At 37.2% G+C, this 22,123-nt stretch overlaps 1 protein-coding gene across 1 annotated transcript in view; it reads left to right on the forward strand.

The window, feature by feature from the left end:
• The first annotated feature begins 1,101 nt into the window (after positions 1-1,101).
• The window catches only part of AFG3L2 (AFG3 like matrix AAA peptidase subunit 2), a 54,465-nt gene continuing 33,443 nt past the window's right edge, over positions 1,102-22,123 (forward strand). Inside the window, exons 1-8 of the mRNA XM_036759084.1 lie at positions 1,102-1,453; positions 9,771-9,870; positions 14,546-14,623; positions 15,930-16,033; positions 16,239-16,391; positions 20,319-20,393; positions 20,645-20,769; positions 21,287-21,560. Coding sequence (XP_036614979.1) covers positions 1,304-1,453; positions 9,771-9,870; positions 14,546-14,623; positions 15,930-16,033; positions 16,239-16,391; positions 20,319-20,393; positions 20,645-20,769; positions 21,287-21,560 — 1,059 coding nt within the window. The 5' untranslated portion in view covers positions 1,102-1,303. The remainder of the gene's footprint in view (positions 1,454-9,770; positions 9,871-14,545; positions 14,624-15,929; positions 16,034-16,238; positions 16,392-20,318; positions 20,394-20,644; positions 20,770-21,286; positions 21,561-22,123) is intronic.

Below are 22,123 nucleotides of genomic sequence, written 5' to 3' on the forward strand. Positions count from 1 at the left end.
TTGGGGTCTGGCATTCTGAGAGGCAATCTGCACATTTGCCAGCCCCTATGATATACAAATAATAAAATTTCAAAAACAATACGTGTACAACAGGCTTAAATAATGTGTGTTGGTGTTTTGAAATAAGCTTTCCTTGATGGTCTTAATACTATACAGATAATTACTGTCATCCAGTGGGCAAAAATATGTAACAACAAAATAACTATACTCAGATCTGTGCCAGGCCCCACTGAAGACAACTGTCTAGTAATCTTTTCATACGGTATTGAGATATTTAACATTTATCTGCTTAAGTACAATTAAGAAAATATCCATGATACCTTGGTGTGGTAGAGATCACACCTCTTCCACTTCTTATCCAATGGCACTCTGCTCCTCATCCTTCTATGAACCTTCACAGGGGACTCATCCAATACAGTAGTAACAATGGTTCCCATGGGGGGGTGGTGGTGGTGTTTTGAAGCTTTTGTAAGAGCTCCACAAATATAAAATTAGTAAAAATACTTTTGTAGACTAAATGTCTTGCATATATGTAAATGACTATTTTCCAAACAAATATGTTACTGTGTTGTATAAAAAGAGAACTTTACTAAATTCTTAGTAGCCTTTTGTCATTAAATTTTTTTATCTACTTTTAAATCCAGTTTTGTGTGTTTTCACTTTTTTTTCCCTAGTTTTGCACAATTTTTAGGCTCGTCCTTATCCTTGGCTCCTCCTACTAAAACCAAAAGGACGGATATCTGCACATTGTGCATACGATGACAGAGGAAAGCGCCTCGGTAGAGTTAAATCATTAGCATATGTATCCCACATGTCTTCTAAAAGGATCAGGAATTCGGTTTGAGGAAAGGGGCAGGGAAACAACCCTTACTCAGAATAAACGTCCTGCCGTAATACAGGTTGTGCAGTAAAACTGAACATGCTTTGCGTGATGTCGTAAGACGCACTTGGGCGGGGCCGAGCAAAAGGAGGCAGGTGTGATCCGGGGTAGTGCTTTGCGTGATGACGTAACCCGCACCCGGGGCGGGGTTGAGCAAAGGGAGGTGGGTGTGACCCGGGGTCGTGCCTTACGTGATGAGGTAAACACACCGTGGGCGGAGTTGAGCAAAGGGAGGTAGGTGTGATTCGAGAATACTGAAAGTACCTTAGCTGCGCGTGCGACTTAAGGGAGTAGGACGGAAGCCGTAAAGTGTTTGTTTATTCCTCTAGGCTGACTCCGGGAGCTGCTGACCAGCCAACAGGTAGCCGGCGCGGGGTCCCGGTGACCCACGGCGCCTGCGCTGGCTCGGTCCCCGCGGCGGTCATGGCGCACCGCTACCTGCTGCTCTCAGGCCGGGGCTGCTGCTGGTCCCGCGGTTTCCCTCTGCTCCCCCGGCAGCCGCCGCTCCCCTTTCTCTTCCTTTCTGGAGGCGGTGGCGGCGTGAGCCGCAGCAAGGGGACCTGCCTTCGGACGGTGAGTCCCTCGGTGCCCTGGTCCCTCCCGCTGCCGTCGGCTCCCTGCCTCTTCCTCCTCGCCCGGGCTCCCGACCCGCGCCCTCCGCGCCCTCGGGCCTGCCCGAGAACAGAGGCAGAGGCGGCGTCAAGGTCACCCGCAGCTTCCTCCCCGCTTCGAGCCGAGCCCCCAACCCCGTCCTGGTCTCCTCCTAAGGCCGTCCTTCGGCACACCCTCCATCCCCGTGTCCGTCTTCTGCCTCCCTGGCCTGGCTCCTGGACGGTGGAGTGGAGGTGGAGGAGTCCAGCCCCGCAGGCTACGGATGAGAAAACTGAGGCCAGGGAGGCCCTCATCGTTAACCATTCAGTTTGTAGGGAGGAAAGTGCCCCAAATGTGGCCGATAGGACGGCGGTCCCAGCGTCTAGGACTGCCGAAATAGCTGGGAGGGGAGCGGTGTAGGTGACCAGGAGGAGGGAGAGTTGCCTAAATGGTAGGAGCCTATAGAATTATAGATCTTCTAGCTGTAAGTGGAAAGAGTGCTGAACTTGCAGTCACTGGACCTGAGTTTGAATCCTTGCTCTGCCACGTGATGTGTGACCTTGAGCAAATCACTTAACTTCTGTGGGCCTCAGTTTTCTCATCAGTAAAATGAGGAGGGTTGGATTAACCAACCTCCTTTCCAGGTCTAGATCTTTGAGCTACCTCAGGTAAGGTGATGGAATCCCTCTTGTACATATTACAGGACCAAAATCTTAAGTGATTTGCGCAAGGTCACCAAGCCATAATCTCTCCTTTAAGAGTTTGAGAGCTTTTTCACTGTTGGATGCTTTAGTTTGTCCAGTTGTTGTCCTTTGAAAAGAATATAACCTGATAGTAAAGACCAGGTCTTCTAAAAAGATATACCTTAACAAGAAAGTTCATTTAGTTTTTTTTCCCCACGAAGATAGATGAGATTTTTCATATAAATCTATTTTTTTTTTTTTGTGATTGATTTTATGCAGTTGTAGGCAAGAAAATGCTTACTAAGCTTAGCCAATGTATATGTGTCATTTCTGCTTGGAATGAGCCAGACCTGCACATTACATAAGTCACAGAGGGGTAAAAAATTACAGTTACTACCTTTCATTTAGTTAGCCAAAGTAATGTAAAGCTTTGTTCATCCTACTATCCACTTCTTCCTTTAAATTCTACTTTTATCTCCTTTTCTACTTATATCCCCCCTATTTCAACCCCTTTTTGTATTTTTGGCCTCCATCTTATCCTGCTCTAATTACTATCCTATTGAATATTGAAAATAGGTCTCTGTCATTTTAGAATCTGTAGTGTCATTGACGTCTACTTAGTCTTTACAAAAATTCTCTTCTTGGTGTGGTGAATCTGAACCATGAAGAGTTGCCCTGACGTTCTAGCCCCTGAGCCCTCTGGCAAAAAAATAAACTGCCAAAATGATATTTCTAAAGCATACATCTAACCATGTCACTTGACTATTCAGTAAACTCTAATACATCTTCGATTGCCATGCCTTTGTGTGGCTTGTCTTCCAGGTACTCCCCCCCCCACCAGCACCTCTTAGAATCAGTAATTTATTTAACATCTCAAGAACTCAAACACTGTCTCCTACATGAGTCCTTTTCTGATGCTCCCAACTGCTAATGCCCTCCCTAAGTTAGCTTGTGTTTATTTTGCAAATGAAAATAATTGCAAACATCCAGGTCTTGGTCAGATAAATTGGGAGAGAGAGCATCCTATAAAAAAAAAAAATTTCTCTAGAGTTAACTACTAAATCAACTTGGGATTATTTTTCTGGAGTATTCTAGTTGATCTTTTTAAAAAAGATTATATTTGTGACTTTGTGAGCCATAAACAAATGTTTCAATAGACAAAAATCAAAAAAGATTATATGAATTTAAGAGTTTTTTAAAAGGATATAGTAAATTTAACAAGGTAGCAACAAAATTTGCTGTTTTCAACTTTTTATTCTATTTTTAAAATTGCGCATCTATTGTTGTTCAGCCATGTTTGACCCTTTGTGACCCCATTTCGGATTTTCTTGATAAAGATACTGCAGTGGTTTGCTAAATTTTTCTCCAGCCCATTTTACAGATGAGGAAACTGAGGCAAACAGGGTTAAGTGACTTGCCCAGGTTCACATGGCTAGTAAGTGTCTGAAGCCAGATTTGAACTTGGGTAGATGAGTCTTCCAGACTCCAGGCCCAGCTTTCTGTCTACTGTACCACCTAGCTCCCCATTTGCTGGTTAAACAGAAACCTTCCCTTACGGTGAATAGTGTAGTCAAGCAAAACAAATGAACACATTGGCCATGTCAAAAATTGTGTCTCATTCTGTCTACGTTAGTTCATATAAATTCCCAAGCTCTTCATAATCATTCATATAATTTCTTATGGATCAATAATATTTTATTATATTCATATATCATAATTTGTCCAACCATTTCCCAGTCTGTTAGCACCCACTTCATTTCCTTTTTTTCTGTTACAATGAAAAATGCTGCTTTTGTACATATGAGTCCTTTCTCTCAATATTTGGCTTCTTCAGGGTATATGCCAACTACTGGTATCACTGGGTCAAAGAGTATGCACAGATTAGTTCCTATTTGAATCCCAGTTGATCTTAATCCATAAAATATATCATATGAAGAGTACTTTGTTAGGCATTGTGGAGATTATTAAAATAATTATGACATGGTCTGTATTCTTAAACAGGTCACAAAACAGGCTGGAAAGGACAAAACTCAAACTTAAAAAATGTTTAATAATAATGTAAGGAAGTATTTGGCAAATGTCAGTTGAGACATACAAACAAGATAATTTAAGCACTCAGAGGAAAGAAAGCTCACTGTAGGTTGGAATGGTTGGAAAAGACTTCATAGAGTCTGGATGGCTGGAATTTGATTAGAGGGAAAGGACCATAAGAGAGTGTTGTCCTATAGCATGAACGTAAGCAAGGAGAACGGATTGTGAATGTGATGTTTGGGAGAAAGTAATGAGACCAGCATATTTTGAGTGGAAAGTTCCTGGTGGGAGGAAAGTTAAGTTTGGTCTTGATTATAGAAGCCCTTAAATGCTATGCTAAGACATTTAGATATTATCCTTTAGTTAGTGGGAATTCATTGAAGATTTTTGAACTGGGCAGTGTAACAACAATGTTACTAGCAGGTGCTGTGGAGGTGTAAGGCCAATAACACCAGTACACAGGAGGGCTGCTAGCAGAGGTTCTTTGATCAGCTTTTCTAAGGAAAGCAACTTTAAGGGGTTTATAATCTCACTTTAATTAAACATACATACATCATTCACTTAGTTCGGGGGAAAAAGTCAGCACCCTGAACTTCAGAGAAAACACAAAACAGAAATTACAAGCAGAAATTATATAAACAGCAAATAATACAAATCAGCAGGCATACATAGTTACCAGAGAGAGAGAAGTGCCAACATCTGGGCTTTCAAAGCCAGGGGGCTCCTTAATGGCTACCCAAAGTCTCGTCTGGCCGAATCACATGAACACTTCTCCAGTGAGTGAGCCCGCCAAAGCAAAATGCTAATCTCAGAGTATATATACTTCTTCAGGGTCAGCCCGCGGAGGGCATCACAACCATGCGACTCGAACTCATGTGACTTAGGCTTTCTTGTGACTTAAGCAGGTCATCAGAGACTCTTGATTCAAACAAAGGCAAGTCTCTCAGTCAAAGGCACTTGATTACCTTAGTGCTGAGAAGAACTAGAACTCCAAAAGAAAAAAAAAGAGCAAAACAAAAAGTCCCACTTTGTTTGCCATTACAAGGAGTAACACAATCAACAGAGAATTTGGGGAAAATTAAAGTCGGGGGTGGGGAGGGGGGGACGTGCAGACTTGGAAGAGAGAGGAAACTGAAGGTAGGGAGAGAAGGCTATTTCAATAAACCAAGCGTTAGGTAGCAGAGACCTGAATGCTGATAGTGGGAATGAAAAGGAAGGGATGGATTTGAGAGACACAAAAATAAACAGGATTTGGTGACTGCTTTGAATATGGAGAATTTAAGGCAAGAAAAGAGTCAATAATAACTTCAAGGTTTTGGAGCTGAGTGATTAACTCAGTGACTGTCATTTAAGTAGCTCTGTGATGATCACCTGTGACCTATGAGATTCATAGATTAAAATCAATATCAATATGTAGAGCATAAATGCCACATTGGGTCAAACCAAAAGTTCCTCATAACCTAATAGTCTCTCTTTGGCCAGTGCACCAAGGAATATTTTGTGGGAGGTTGTGGTTGACTTCCATAACACCTTAAAAGATTGGTTGTATCCCTAAACGTCCCTCTCTTTCCAAAGTAATCTGTTATGGATATAATATCCATTAATGTAGCTAAACCCTCTTGAATCTTTATAGTTTCAGCTTGTCTAGCATGAGTAAAGGGTAATGAATTACATGAATTTACCCACGTTATGTAAAAGTAGTACTTTTGCTGATTTATTTTAAGCTTCATTGGATAGCCTCTAGTTCTGGTATTTAGTATTTGTTGAATAAGGTCACATTCTCCCCACCTATACCTTTCCTGTCCTATAAATCTTTATCCTAACTTTCATCTCATCTTTCTAAACTTTATCGAATCCTACTTTTTTAGTCTACTATAATTCCCTATCTTTTCCTCTTTCCTCTTAACCTTTTTGGTTGTTCTTACTGAATGTAGTACATAGTATTTTTGTTGATCAGAAAGTCACCAGTGAAACACAATTAACATCAATAAATCATATACTTACCCAAGTTAACTATACTCTTATGGTACCAACAAAGCTTCATTCTGAGCCTTGGTAAATTGGCCTACCTTTCAGCAAAACTACAAATGGCTAACAACTGCATTTCATTTGATCATTATAGATGGTCCAGTTATACTATGACCACAGCATATTCTAATAATAGCATGAGTTTACCAGGGACATACTCCATGAGGTAGAACAGTTATTAAAACTTTCATTTTACAGAAGAGGAAACCGAACGTCAGAGAGAGTTTGAGTCAGGATTTGAACTCAGGCAGGCCTTGACTTCAATTCCAGTGCCCTTTCTGCTGATTCATGTTAACCCTCCTATTTTACCAACTGAAATATTCTCCTCCCCCCATGCCAAGGTAACTACTAAGTGACTCTCCTTAAGAAATCAAAAGGAAGATTGCAGAGATAAATTTTTGCATTCACTTCATAGTTTGTCTGCATTAGAAATTTTTTTAAAAAATCATCATGGTAGTGGTATTAATAGCTAGAATTGCCTCTTAGAAATTCATGAATATTACTGTATAGAGAATGCTTTAATTTTGTAAATCTTTGTGGGAGGTAATATCAGGCAGGTAATATCAATCAAGAAGTAGCAGACATTCAGTCCAGATGATGATAATGGGTATTGATAATGGGTAAAGTTGCTTCATCAATAATTTTTATATAATTGGTTGTAAAAAAAAATGTTAGAGAAACCACCCTCTGATTCACTATGGATATGTGACTTTAAGACTAATTTTCTTGGACTCAGAGGGATAGCAATAAAATTAAAAGTGTCACTGTATCAGTTCCAATGTGTAAAGATTTTTATGCTTTTTGGAAATTAAACTTTATGTATCCATTTATTTGCCTTTTAGGATTTTTTTGGTCTGAGACTAAAGAAAGGATTAAAAATTATTGGGGATGCTGACAGAGGTGTAACTTGCCATGGGAGAAGCCTAATCATATAAAAATCCAGATTTATAAGAAAGGTTAAATTGGGGTAAATTTTTCATTTTACAAAGTGACTCATTTTAGGATTCCTACTGAATTAAGATATTTATTTAACACGTTTTTGTTGCCATTACCCGCCTTTACATTAATAATCTAGTGAAATGCTTAAGTAGTGAGCTCCTCTAGTGCATTTAAAATAGGATTATATACTATTTTATATATAAGTTATATACTACTCAGTAATTTGGATTTTATATTACAGGAAGTACAACTAATGAGATGTGCTGTAACAGCTGTTTTTTTAAAATTATCGTAACTAGTTATTTTCATAGTTACAATATATCTGATAGTAAATGTAGCTAGTATATCATTGTTACTGCTACTAGGTCGTCTCTACATTGAATCTACTGATGTGTTTATAGATGGAATTGCTTTTTAGTAGAGTTACTGTATATGTTTGCATTTTAGACCTTGAAAATGAATCAGCACTTGATGTTGTAGAATGTATCTTTTCAGAGCAGTTAATCAGGTAGTAGAAAAATTAATGTATTATGAAAGACACTGATACACAGTGATAATAGAAAACTAAATAATAGTAATACTATAGTCTGTGCATTTTGAACCGTTCTTTACTTCTAGAAGATGATTTATATTTATCTTCTTGTCCTATAAAATCGTATAGTTCTAGGATACTGAGAAATAAGCTTAGCCTCTCCCTATAAAAATATAATTGCATCATAAGATGATTAAATTTATAGTTTCAGAGAAAACTGGAAAGACTGATTCAGTGAAGTGAGCAGAACTAGAATAATTTATACAATAATTACAGTATTATTAAGAAAAACAACTTTTAAGACAATAGAACTCTGTTCAGTGCAATGATAAGTGAGTCCAGAGGATTAAAGATGAGATATGGTACTCACCTCCTGCCAAAAGGGTTATGGTTTTAAAATGCAGAATGAGACATACATTTTTGGACATGGTCAGTGGGAGAATTTATTTTCCTGTACCATGCATGTTTGTTATGAGGGCTTTCTTTTTTTTTTTCTTTGTGAATTACTCAATTAGGAGGAACAGTAGAAGGGAAAGATAAAAATGCTTATAAAATAAAATGATTACAAATAATACATGCTCATCCTTTGCTGATAGAATTACAAACTTATAGCATCTTTTTGAAGAATGATTTGACAGTACACAATAAAAGGTATAAAAGTAAGAAATGCCCTTTGACGGTATACCATTACATTAATGTACCACATATTAAAAATTTACCTGTTATTGAACAGTTATTTCCATTTTTTGCAGCCCTTTTTTAAAAAAAAGGCCTTAAAAAAACTGCATTCTGTTGAGAGATTTTCATTTCAGCATTATATGTAATTGCAAAAAAAAACCCCAAAAATCCAAACCAAGAACAACTGAAATATCTAACAGTAGATAAATATTTAAATTGTATATTAATGTAATGAAAGACTGTAATGCAATTAAGACTAACAAATATGAAGAGTACAAAGAAATCTAGAAATCTTTATGGAATAGTTAAAAATGAAAAAAGTAGAATCAAAAGAATGGAGTATATACTTATTACCATTTAAGAGGAAAAACGAATTAAGCTTAATGGACAAAGAATCCTGAATAAGATTTAGCAGTAGTAAATGAAGAATTGTTAGGGTGCTTTTGCATCGAAATGAATTAAAATGTAATTAGTTACTAAGCAAGTTTAGTTTGTTATAGTAATGTTAAACTTTTAATAAGAAATTTAAAAGAAACAACAATAATAATAGCTAACATATAGCTCTTTAAGGTTTGCAAAGTACTTTACACACGTCATCTCATTTGATCCTTATAGCAGCCTTGGTAGATACTATTATCATTACCTATTTTACAGATAAGGAAACTGAGGCTGAAGGAGGTGACTTGCCCAAGGTCACAGCTAGTCAGTTTCTGAGGCAGGATTTGAACCCAAGTCTTACTGACTCCAAGTCCAACATGTTATCTACTGTGCTACCTACCTGCCTCCAATACCACCTTACGTTTGTATAACAGTTTACAAAATGTTTTGCGTGTGCATTATGCTCTTTGATGCTCACAGTTTTACATTGAGGGTAGGTATCATCTCTATTTTTATGAATAAGAAAATATATATAGAGTGACTTGCTAAAATTGTTATGTACCCGGTAAAATGAAACATCTGGGATTAGTGCCCTGACTATTGAAGCCCTAGTGAGAGCCGCTTTCATTCTAAAACATTACACCTTGACTGTTCTGTTAATCGTTCTCTTCTAGTCTTTGCTCACTATAGGAAGATAGATCAAAGCTTTAGAGCTGGAAGAGACATTAGAATTCATTAAACACAATTCCCTCATGTTAGAGATGAGGACATTGTGGTCCAGAGAGGTTTAAATGTTCCATGTGACACAGCCAGTGAATGTCTGAAGCCAAATTCAAACCTGGGTTTTCTTGACTCTAACACCAGCGCTGTGGCCTCTCTGCCCTGTTGCATTTCATTTGATTAGCTTGATCATGCTAGAAGATCAGTGTCCTTATATCTGTTTGTTTTCTTTATCTTGATTGGCAATATTAGATAAAACATATATGGCATCATCTTCATAAGTTGGTAATTATTATACTTCATATTTCAGCTCTATCGATATGCTACCACTCAGGTGACTCCCAGTAGAAGTTCTCTCTTGACAGATGTGATTGCTGTTTATCGAAGATTCTGTGCTCGACCTCCAAAAGGTAAACCCTTATATATCATCACTAAGGTGTTACACTGTTGTCCTTGACTACCTTATTTTTTTATAGGACCATATCTTTAGGTCTTAATGAGCCACCAGAAAGACAAATAGTGTGATTTTAGGTATTCAGGATATTGGTTTCATAAGGCATATATCTTGTCTGTTTACATGAATTACTAGCATGCTGAAAACTGGCCCACTGCAGATAAGTAAGAAGAATAATGATAACTCAGGTTTACGTAGTGCCTTAAAATTTACAAACTCTTGAGATAGATTATGTAAATATTACTACCATCTCTGTTTTACATATGAAGAAACTTGGTCACGGAGAGGTGAAATCACACAGAAGCTTAGATTTAGAAGGGCCCACAGAGGCTACAGTCCAACCAGTACCTGAACATGAATGTTCTCAGCCTTTGCTTGATTTCCTGCATGGGGGAATGCTGCCCATTTCACTTTGGGATAGCTCTATTTGTTCGGAAATTTTTTCCCTTATATCAAGCTTAAGTTTACTTCTTGGCAACTTCTACCCATTGTACCTACTTCTACCCTTCAGCCAAGCAGTACAAGTTTAATTTTCTTTGTTTTTTGCATGATGATTCTTCAAATAATTTAAGACAGCTATCACGTTTCTCTGAAGTCTGCTCTTCTTCTGTCCAAGCATTCCCTCCTTCTTCAGTTGAGCTTTACATGATGTGAACTGGAGACCCAGTTATCTTCCTGTGGTTTCTCTCCAGCTTATTGGAACCTAGAATTGAACACAGCATATCAGATGTGCTCTGACTAGATCATGGCATAGCAGAACTATTGCTTGGGTGCTAAGCCTCTCATTGCAATTTAAAATTAAGTCACCTTTCTTGACAGCCACCTAGCATTGCTGACTCATGTTGAGTTTGTAGTCCAGCAATAGCCCCAGGTATTTTTCAGACAAATTACTCTCCAGTCATGCCTTTGCTGTCTTGTACTTTACATTTCTCCTTACCAAATTTGATCTTCTTAGATTCAACCCAGTTTCCATCCTGTTTTTTTTATTGCTGTCATCCATTGTATCAACCATCCCTCCTAGCTCTGTGTTGTGTCATCAGCAGATTTGAAAACCATGCCATCTATGCTCTTATCTAAGTCTTTATTGAAATATTAAGCAGTACAGTACCTAGTATATTTCCTTGAGGACCTCCATGCAAGTTTACAGCAACCGTTAATTATCACTTTGCATCTCTCCATTCAACCAATTTTAGAACCATCTATTTGTACTTAAATATATCCTACCATCTTTCTATCTATTACATAAGAATAGCATGAAGGACTTTACCAAATGCTTTGCTGAAATCTAGGCAAACTATATTCAACATTACTCAGATTTTCCAGTTTTGTAATCCTGTTTAAAAAGGAAATAAAATTAGTTTGGCATGGTCTGTTCTTGATGATGCCATGCAGGTATTTTGGGGTCACTGCCTTCTTTAATAGGTGATCATTATTTCCTTTTTTAGATGTTTTCTAAATGCCTTTTATCATTAAAGGGTCTAGAATTTTGCTATCAATCAAAATAAAGCTCACTGGTCTTTGGTTTACAGACTAAAATTTTTTTTTTTTAACCAGGTCTACAGTACCCCTCCATCTACCCTCTCAGCTGAGGACCTTGCCTCATATTTAACTAAGTTGAGGCTATTTGCTGAGCAAAGGACTCTTGGTTCTTCCCTCCTCCTCAATTTACTGTATTCAGATGTAGTCCCGTATTTTCTCTTTCACTCTTTTTTCACATATAGAGATGACCCTTGTCCTTACCAAGGCAAACCCCTTACTTTGCGCACCCTTGATCTCATTTCAAATTGTCTTCTCCAACAGATGGCGCTATCTTACATCTTCACTCTCATTAATCTTCAATTTCCTGGTTGCTTCCCTGCTGCCTATACTGGCTTCCAACCTCATCATTTAATGGAGACTGCTCTCTCTAAAGTTGCCAGTGGTCTCTAATTGCCATACCTACAAGCCTTTTCTCACTCTGTATTCTTTTTAACCACGTTTTAGCCTTTAACACTGTCAGTCACTCTTTTCTCTTGAATAGTCTTTCTTCTCTAGGTTTTTGCAGCAGTACTCTCTTCTGCGTCTTATTCATCCTTTCTGATGACTCCTCATTCTCCTTTGTTGGGTCTTATTATGGGTCATGCCCACTAACTGTGGGTTTCCCCCAAGGCTCTGTCTTGGGCCATCTTCTTTTCTCTCTCCACACTGTCAAATTACTTAATGATTTTATTTGGTTCCAACAGTTCATTTATCAGCTCTATGCACCTGGTTCTCAGATCTGTTTATCCAGTCCTAATTATTCCCCTGATCTTCAGTCTCACATCATATGCTGCCTCTTGGACATATTGAATTGGATGTCACATAGACATCTCAGTCTCAACATGTTTGAAATTTGTTCCACCCATCCCCAGCCCTCTCCCCAAAACCTACTATTTTTCCAAATTTCCCAGTTACTGTCGAGGGTACTTCCAATTCTCTCCCCACTTCAGTAACTCCACAAAGTTAAAGCTCAGGTCTACCTATGTTACTTTCCTTCTCAGTAAACTCTAGTGACTGTGTTTTATCTGCATAATTAAATATAAAATCCTCTGTTTGGCTTCTAAAGCCCTTTTATATACTTAGTTGTTAATTGATTAACCATGTTTTATTTTTTTAACCATCTTTCAGTGATCACTGTAGTGGCTCGTTAATCACATTTGCCAGTTTTTTAGGTATGTAGTTCATCTGGACCAAGTAATTTGAGTTTACCAAGAGCGGCTGTTTTTGTTGCATTGCTTTTATTCCAAAGCTCATTCTTCTTGACAGATATAGGAATTGGGCACTTCTGCCCTGTCTCTTTGTTTTTGTCTTCTGGTTGCTAGATTCCTAACATGAGCACATATTCTTCCTCTTTTAAATAAATTTTTCATAGTTTATGTTTTTATATCACTTACCTTTCCAACTATATCCCTCTCCCATTGAGCCATTCCTTATGATAAAGAAGAAAAAGAGGAATAAAAAAATTCGTCAAGACTAACCAACATATCAGAAAAGTCTGATATTATATGCAGCATTCCATATGCATTGTTCCCCACCCTGCAAAGAAACAGGGAGAGGTGTCAGCCAGTTTATTAACAATTATTTATTAAGTACTTGCTGTGTGCCAGGCATTGTGCTATGTACTGGGAATATAAAGAAAGACAAAAACAATCTCTGCCTTCAAGGAATTTACATTTTAATGGGGAAGACAGAATGGGAATAACTAGGTATGTACAAAATATATACAGAGTAGAGAGAAGATAATTTGAGAAGGGAAGGCATTAGCAGCTAAGTCATCTACCCTCTTGTAGAAGGTTTGACCTGAATGTTGGAGTAAGGCAGGGAAAATGAGAGGTAGAATTAAAAGGGCAGAGCATTTTAGACTTGGAGAACAACCAGTGCAAAGTCAAGAAGATGGGAAATGAAGGGTCCTATTTGGGGAACTGCAAGTATTCCAGCATTGCTAGACTGTAGTGTTTGTAGAAGGGAGTAAAATAAGAAGCCTAGAAGGATAGGAAGGGGCAGCATTATGAAGGGCTTTAAATGCCAAAAAGAAGGGTTTATATTTGATGCTGCAGTTCATAGGGAGCTACTGGAGCTCATAGAGCAGGGGGTGGGTGACTCAATCAGACTTTCACATTAGAAAAATCACTCTGGAAGCTAAATGAAGGATGAATTTGAATGGGAGGAATTTGGGGCAGTGACACCAGGTAGCAGGCTTTCAGGTGAATGATAATGAAGGATTTAACTAGGATTCTTCTCATATATTTTTTTTGGAACCAAGCTTGGTTATTACAGTTTTGTAGCATTCAGGTTAAATTTTTTGATTGATGTTCATTCCATTTTCATTTTTGTAGTCATTGTGGAGCCTGTCTTCTTAATATATAATGATTCTTCTTCTCATCCCCCTTTTATTTATCATGTTTCTTTTGGGTAATGTATACCTTCCCAGAGCTATAGTTCTATTTTTAGTCTTATCTTACCAAGTCTCAGTGATATTTCTGAGGTAAAATTTGTCTTTGCATAAATATCTGTAGTTTTTTCTTGTTGTTAGCCATATTTTGTGCATTTGTGTTTAATCATCTTAGGTATTGGCTTCTTTGTTGGACTTTGTGAACTTCTGTGTATCTCAGCTGTTTTTTTCATCGTACATTGTAGTTATTTTCTTGCCCATACACACAAGCAGTGTTCTCATCCCCTTTTTTTAAACCTCAGTTTTTGACAATATTGCTAAATAAAACCCTTTTTTATTATTTTAAGCTTTCTTCACAAACCTCAGTTTATCTTGTCTTTAGCTCAGATTTTGTCTCCATCACTTGTTAGCTGTGTGACTGGCCAAGTCACTTGATCTCTCTTGCCTCAATTTTCTCATTTCTAAAATAGGTTTTAATAACAGCAGCTACCTCTCAAAGTTCTTGTGAGGATTCAGTGAGATCATATATGTAAAGCACTTGGCAAACATAAAAGCACTACATAAATGCTAGCAATTTTTATTATGAATATGACATATACAGGTTTATAGATTGTAAGGAAGGATTGCTTGTGTCTTACTCTTTGAGTAAATTTCATAAAGTACTACATGCTAATAGATAAAAATAATTCAGCTTGAGTTTTCCTTTTCCTTTTTATAACAGGATTTGAAAAATACTTTCCTAATGCAAAGAACAAAAAGAAAGCCAATGGATCTAAAGAGCCTGTGGAAGAAACAAAAGGTACCTTTTTAATATTAAAATGAATATTTCACTCACTAAAAGTCTTAGAGGCTGTGGCAAACTTTTGAGAGGACATGAACCACATGGCATGATATTGGCAAGCATGTGGTGGGGAGGTGGCGGGGGAGGGGCTTGGAGGAAACTTCCAAATTGATAAGAATACAGATCCATTTGAAAATTTGAGAGTTATAAAGTTCTCTTCCAGTCCATATAATGGACCATTGTCCTTGAAGGCTAAGATAGTAGAGACCAAACACTGGCGGGTTCTGTCAACTCTTGACAAGCTTTAAGTTCAGGCTCAGTAATGGAGTTAGCCTAGCTAGGTTTGGAAAGGGCTCATTAGCTGTGGTTGGCTGATTGGTGATGAATTTTTCAATCTTAGTCTCAAAGGTCAGCTACTCAGTTATAGATGGGTTTACATCTCCATTGGTGGAAGGAGTACTCATGCTGATTAAGTTTTTAAAGTAGTAAAAGTATTTTACCCGTGGCCCATGACCTTAAAATTTAATTCCTTTGTTTTCGTAGAGCCTAAAAATTATTAAGTTACTTTTCAAGCTGTAGGTTAAGGTAACCTAGGGTAAAGGTTAAAGCTACTGTTTTACTACTGAATAATTGGGTTAAAATGGTACTAATGACCAATTTATAAAAAGGTAATAATGACCAATTTGTAATACTTGCATGTAAAGATATTTGACTTACTTTGCCAAACTAGATCTGGAAACTAAATCAGGTTTTTAAATTTTGTTTTGTTTTTGCATGTTTGTACTTTTCTAGATCAGTATTGGACATATCAGGCAAATTTAAAATGGCTTGCCCATGTTACCTATCCCTTTGTTGTTTGGAAGTAGAGGTATTGATAACAAATAATAATTTACTTAAACTCTCAGATAAATTAATTTATTGAAATTCCACAAGCTTTTTGCTGGACATAACACAAAAGGCATGGCCCTTTTATAGGAAGTTGAGTGAGTCTCAGCATTTATGAGAGAGCATGTTGTCTCACTTCATTGTGGGAAAAAGTGGATGCAGAATAGTAGAAGATAGAGAATTCACTGGGAAGAGAAGGAGTTCCTTGAGCATTTTGAAGAAAGAGGGATGATAATATTAGATATGACACCCAACTTTTGGTCTTGAGACCTGATTTTAAAACTTTGATCATTTGACAAAATAATTTTTCCTTAGGATATTTAATAGTCGCTGCTGAGAGCTATCATGAAATATTTTACAAATGAAATCTAGTACTATTTAAAAATATATCATACGTGAAGTCTAAAATGCTTTTGTCCTTTTTTTTTTTTTTAATTAGCAGAAGCAAAGCCATCTAGTACACAGCGCCCTTCTGGAGGAGGAGGGGGTGGAAAACGTGGTGGCAAGAGAGATGACTCTCATTGGTTGTCCAGATTTCAGAAGGTTTGATTTCATACTCTGTCTTCAATTCTGAGTTCCTTATTCTTATAATGTTATAGAAGTAGCCACAGAAAAGATTTTAAAGTATTCATAGTATTTGGAGGAAGCTATTCTTAGTGTATTGTACTTCACCTTGTTCTTCTTCATTCTTCCACAGGAAGTTTCATTTTGTGGATCTTTGTTTTTCCTTTTTTTGTGTGTTTTACAGGGGGACATTCCATGGGATGACAAGGAGTTCAGAATGTACTTTGTTTGGAGTCTTCTGTCTTGGGCTGTTATCATGTTTTACTTTTTCTTCAAGAATTCTGGGAGAGAAATCACTTGGAAGGACTTTGTTAATAACTATCTTTCCAAAGGAGTGGTAAGGTCTACGATAAGAATGAATGTCGTGATTGAAATGTATGATAAGATAAAGTAGATGGATTTGATTAATAAAAATGATAGAACAACCAGTAAGGTACCTTTTCTAGTGGAAATTAAGACTCTGCGTAGTAATCGAACTATTGCTGATAATGCTATAAAGACAAGCCTGATTTTCAAAAAAGCTGAGATGTGATAATCCAGAAAGAGATTAAAGCACAGTGATTTGTTCTACATAAAAATCTTTACTGTATAAAAGTACTTAACTGTAGTATTTCTTTAAGTCATGAGCCTCTTTAATTCATTTAAAATGATTTAGCTTAGACAAATTCAATTTAAACATAGCTTTCCAGAAACATGCATTTTACAAAGATTAAATAAATTGTGTTACTACAGAAAAATCTCTGCAGGTTTATGTAAAGACTTAACATTTAACACCTCACTACTTGTCTTTCTCTGTACACCACTGTCTGCTATCTTCCTTTGTGGCTTCATTGTTCCTATGAGGATGATATGTTCATATGATCCTTCAAAACTTTGACTTTTTAATTCCTCAGCCACTTTAAGTTCATTCACCTCCTTCTTTCAACTTATGTGTGGTTAGTTGCATCTTTACTTCCAAGATCTACAGAAACTCAAGAATTGGAAAGAAATCAAATGGCTAGAAAATCTAACCCAACCTAACTAGGAATGTTTCTGCAACTTCTTTGGCTAGTGGTCATACGTCCTATTCTATAAGATTTTCAGTGAGAAGAAACGTACCATACTCAAAAGCAGCCCATTCTACTTTTGAACAGCTCTCATTGTTTAGTAAATCTTTCTTTTCGTCATTCAGCTGCCTTAGATAGTCAATTGGCAGATTCCTGCAAGCTGTGGTTCAAACAGATGCTTTCTACAACTCTTTTCTCTGTGATGTTTTTAAGCAAAAATACAGTTGTCAGGGCTTAGCGGCAAGATTTCTCCCTCAAATACCAGTTGCCTCTTTTCTCGCTTCCATAAACTGGGGCTTGGCCTCATTCTCATCATGGCCTCCTTGACCTCTTCCTATTTTCCCACTTTATCTCTCTCACCTCATTTCAGTTCCATACCCAACCTTGACCCCATGGGCTTCCATTTGAGTAACACTTTAGCATCACCTTATAAGTCATTGATTTTTTTTCATTTCCAATCGCATTAATTCTCATTCCTTTTGTAAACCCCATCTTTTCATTTTTTTTCTTGAGTCTTATCCTTGGACCAATATCACTGGAAAAAGTTAGGCAAATAGAGTCAAATTTGCTCATTATTAAATTATAGCACATAACTTCTGCTAGGCCCTTAACTGCTATTTAGTATTCTTTCTGCACTGTATATACCCAACTTCCTTAATAACCACACCTTCTGAACTTTCCACTTAAAGTTTAGTTTGTCTCTAACTGCTCACTTTGAAGCTGCTCTTTGAAAATGCTCTCCTAATTGCCCAAATATATTGACCTCTGAAAAGGGTTTCAGTCCTTAACTTCTTTGAGCCTTTAGCAGTTTTTGATATTCTTGACACCTAATGGATACTCTCTCTCCCTTGACATTAACGATATTACACTCAGCTCATTTTCCTCCTGTCTCTTAAAAGCCTTCTCTCTTGACTCTTAGTCCAGTTCTTATAGAATCTTGAGGTGGGTGTTCCTCAGGGTACTGATCTCAACTTTCTTCTCTGTCTACATGACTTGTTTACTCCTAGAGCTTTATTTCACCGCTTTCCTCAACACTCGAGGACTCCTAGAACATCCAAATCTTTTCATCATATTTGTCATTTCTTACAACATGTAATGTCAGGGAGGCATCACCTCCCTGATGTCATGGTCCTCTTTGAGAATGAAGGACAAAACAAGTAAAAGTACCCTAGCTGTAAATTGATAGTGAGCTAGGTTCCCTCATAATTGGTTAGCAGAGGGATCAAGCGACAGAATCTCCTCAGCTTTTGGGTGCAGCAGACTAGAAGTAGGGAGTTTCTGGAGTAGATAAATTAGAGAGATCAACCTGGACTTCCACATTGGGAGGGGCCTACGTCCCATCTTAGCTCCCAAGAGTTTGGGATAGGCTGTGGTTTAGATTTCAGCCCTCTGGTAAAGGTCTTGACCAAAGGAAGCTCTGTCGTCTGTGGACTGAGTCTTATCTAAACATTGTATTTTCCCCACTGACTGGCACAATACACAGTCATTTAATGAGTATTTATTGAATTTATTGGTTAATTAATGTGACATAAGCTAGGCTAGCATAGATGCAACCAGTGTAGGCCTGAGTGTTACTGTTTGAGATAAGACTTCTCTTCTTAAGAATATCTTGACAAACCTTCTGATGCCTGGAATTTTACTATTAGAGACTCATTGTTTTGGTTTAGGAATTTGCTCTTTCCTAGTTAAAGTATTCTACATTAAATAATTATCAATCAGTGACACCTTAGTGAGAATTGATTTGTCAGATATGTTGTAAACTAGCTATAATTTCATAGATATGTGTTCTTGCTATACTTCTCTGCTATCCTTTTTCACTCTGTGTGATTCTTCTCTACATCTTCCTCTAAATCTTCACAGAGGATCCACCTGATGCCTTGGAGGTCTTCCTCTGGTTTTTATACTATTTAGGGTTACCAGTGCTATCCATTTATCATCTGCCATTCTCACTATATGACTGGCCTGCCTTTTGCTGTCATATGTATTCTTGATGTCCTTAATGTTGTTTTGTAAGCCTGAGAAGTGACTTGAATACCTCATAGACATTTTTAAATTGATAAGTTGGATATAATTTAGCGTATGTATTGTCTGAGAATGGTATTACAAAGAACAACAATTGTTTTTGAAGCACAAAACTCTGCCTTCTAAAAAAGTAAACTTCCCATCCTTTACATATGATTACTTCTACCTCTTAGGCTTTGATGGTAGATGCTTTAGCAGTGTTCTATCATGGTTCCCTTCCTGTCCCAGGTATTCCTTTAAAATCTTGAGTGGAGTGTCTATAGCAATTAATAGACTGCTCTGATGAACTGCATTACTCCTGTTAAAGGCAGCTATGTGGTGCGGTGGATAGAGCTGTGGGCCTAGAGTCAGGAAGACTTGAGTTCAAATTCAGCCTCAGACACTTACAAGCTGTGTAACTCTGAGCAAGTCACTTTACCTCTGTCTGCCTCAGTTTCCTTAATTATATAGTGGGAATAATGATAGCACCTACCTCCAAGCGTTGTAAGTATAAAATCAGATAGTATATTAAAGCACTTAGCGCACAGTACCTGGCATATAGTGGGTGCTTAATACTTAATAAATGCTTGTTCCCTTCTTCCTCCTCTTCCCCTCCACCCCTCCATTTAGACCTCCTTCGTAATAATAATCGTCAATATAACAACTGACATTTATTGAATGCTTTAAATTTACTTGAAAAAGGTGCTTTAGACACATCCATTTGAGCCTCTCAGTGGCCATGTGAGGTACAGATAGGTTCTATACATCTTACTCCGATTTCACAAATGGGAAAACTGAAGGTAATACAAGTCATAATTTAGTTGCCTATGGTCACATAGCTAATGTCGAAAGTGGAATTTAAACCCAGGTATTCCTTATTCAAGGTCCAGCATCCTATCTGTCTTGTTTCTCCTTCTAAGGAAGTTATATATTTCTAGGGGTATTCTGTGGGGCTCTATCCCTGTCGTACTCCCACCTTCTAAAGATAAGATCTAGACACATTCACTATAACAATGACTGTTGCTGTTGAAATAAGAATATCCCAAGATTTAATGCTCCCGATTCATTGATTATTACCAAGGTGATTATTGATGTTATATGCAAAGGTAGATGTTTAGAATAAATTGTAACTTAAAATGAGCCTAAAACAATACTTAGATTTTTTCTAAATTAATATTTGAATATTTATTACCTTCCTATTTTGTTTCTTAATATAGGTGGACAGACTAGAAGTAGTGAACAAGCGTTTTGTTCGAGTGACTTTTACACCAGGGAAAACTCCTGTTGATGGGGTAAATTAGCTTTTTAATTGATGTAGTGAATTAACGGTCTAATAATAGTTCTTACTTTAATAACTAAAGGAGCTATGATTTTGTTTATGTAAGTGACCCTCCACTGATGTTGTTTCTTTTCACTTGATTTAAAAAACTTTTATATTCTTATGTATGAAATATAAATAAACTGTTAAACCTCTTTTTTATACTTAACTATACTTTTTTTATCACCTTACATAGTCATGATCTTTTGTTTTCTTTTTTTATAGCAATATGTGTGGTTTAATATTGGTAGTGTGGACACCTTTGAGCGGAATCTGGAAACTTTACAGCAAGAGTTAGGCATAGAAGGAGAGAATCGGTTACCTGTAGTTTACATTACTGAAAGTGATGGGTAAGAATCAGTAGTGGAACTTTAAACTGTTAATATCTCTTGTTTCACTAGATGGCAGTATCTATAAACTAAATTCTCAGAAATGTCCCAACCTTTGCTTTTTGGTATGTTAAATATTTATTTAAAATATATTTATGTACCTAACTTTTCCCCACCTTTTACTAATTTTTTATCAGCTATTTAAATAATCCCTTTCTTGGTTATTAATTTCTGATTTCCTGTTCCTTAAGGAAATTTTTTAAATACAAATTATGAGTGATTTCAACTCTCTTTTTTCTCCTTCATAATCTCGAAGTTTTTCATCTTGCTGCTTAAAAGCTACTTTTTTCATTTGTGATAGAGTACATGAGTTCAATTAGAGATAGAAATTCCCTTTGGAATACTAGCATTCTTCATTTCCCATATTAAATATGTATAATTGGAGTCTAAAAATTTATAAATTAAAGAAAACCTTACCAAGCACTAAAAAAAATCAATCATGAAAGAAACTAATGTTGTTTGTTTGATTTTCCTTTAGCTCATTTCTACTGAGCATGTTCCCAACAGTCCTTATAATTGGATTTTTACTATACACACTAAGAAGAGGGCCTGCTGGTATGGGTCGGACAGGCCGAGGAATGGGAGGTCTCTTCAGTGTAGGAGAAACCACTGCCAAAATCTTAAAGGATGAGATGGATGTGAAGTTCAAAGATGTGGCTGGCTGTGAGGAGGCCAAATTAGAAATAATGGAATTTGTGAATTTCTTGAAAAACCCAAAGCAGTACCAAGACCTGGGAGCAAAAATTCCAAAGGTAAAGTTAACTTACAGAAGTTGATTTCTGACATGATCACATTAAAGTTATTGCAACTATTGTTTTTTCAGTGTATGGAATATATTAGTTGCATAGATAGGATCATTTTGATTAATTGTGGGTAAAGTGTATAGTAATAAAATAGCTGTAGCTGTTTTTCTACTTCCATGAAAATGTACTGCTGAATACCCAACAAAGTCTCTCTTAAAGCGTTATTGGTCACATTTAGAATACAGATAGAAGCATATTTTGTGTAGCACATTATTCCTGAAAAATTGCATAAAGCCAGTTATTTAATGTGTTGTTGTTTTTCAGTCTTTTCAACTCTTCATGACCCCATTTGGGGTATTCTTAGGAAAGATGCTGGAGTGGTTTGCCATTTCCTTCTCCACCTCATTTTACAGATGAGGAACTGAGGCAAACAGGGTTAAGTGACTTGGCCAGGGTCACACTAGGCTACTAAGTGTCTGAGACCAGGTTTGAACTCAGGAAGATGGCTTCACAACTTTAGGCCTGGCACTCTATCCACTGTGGTACCTTACTCTTGAAAGAAATCCTAATAG

Source organism: Trichosurus vulpecula, chromosome 1 (assembly GCF_011100635.1).
Source record: "Trichosurus vulpecula isolate mTriVul1 chromosome 1, mTriVul1.pri, whole genome shotgun sequence".
Classification (NCBI taxonomy): domain Eukaryota; kingdom Metazoa; phylum Chordata; class Mammalia; order Diprotodontia; family Phalangeridae; genus Trichosurus; species Trichosurus vulpecula.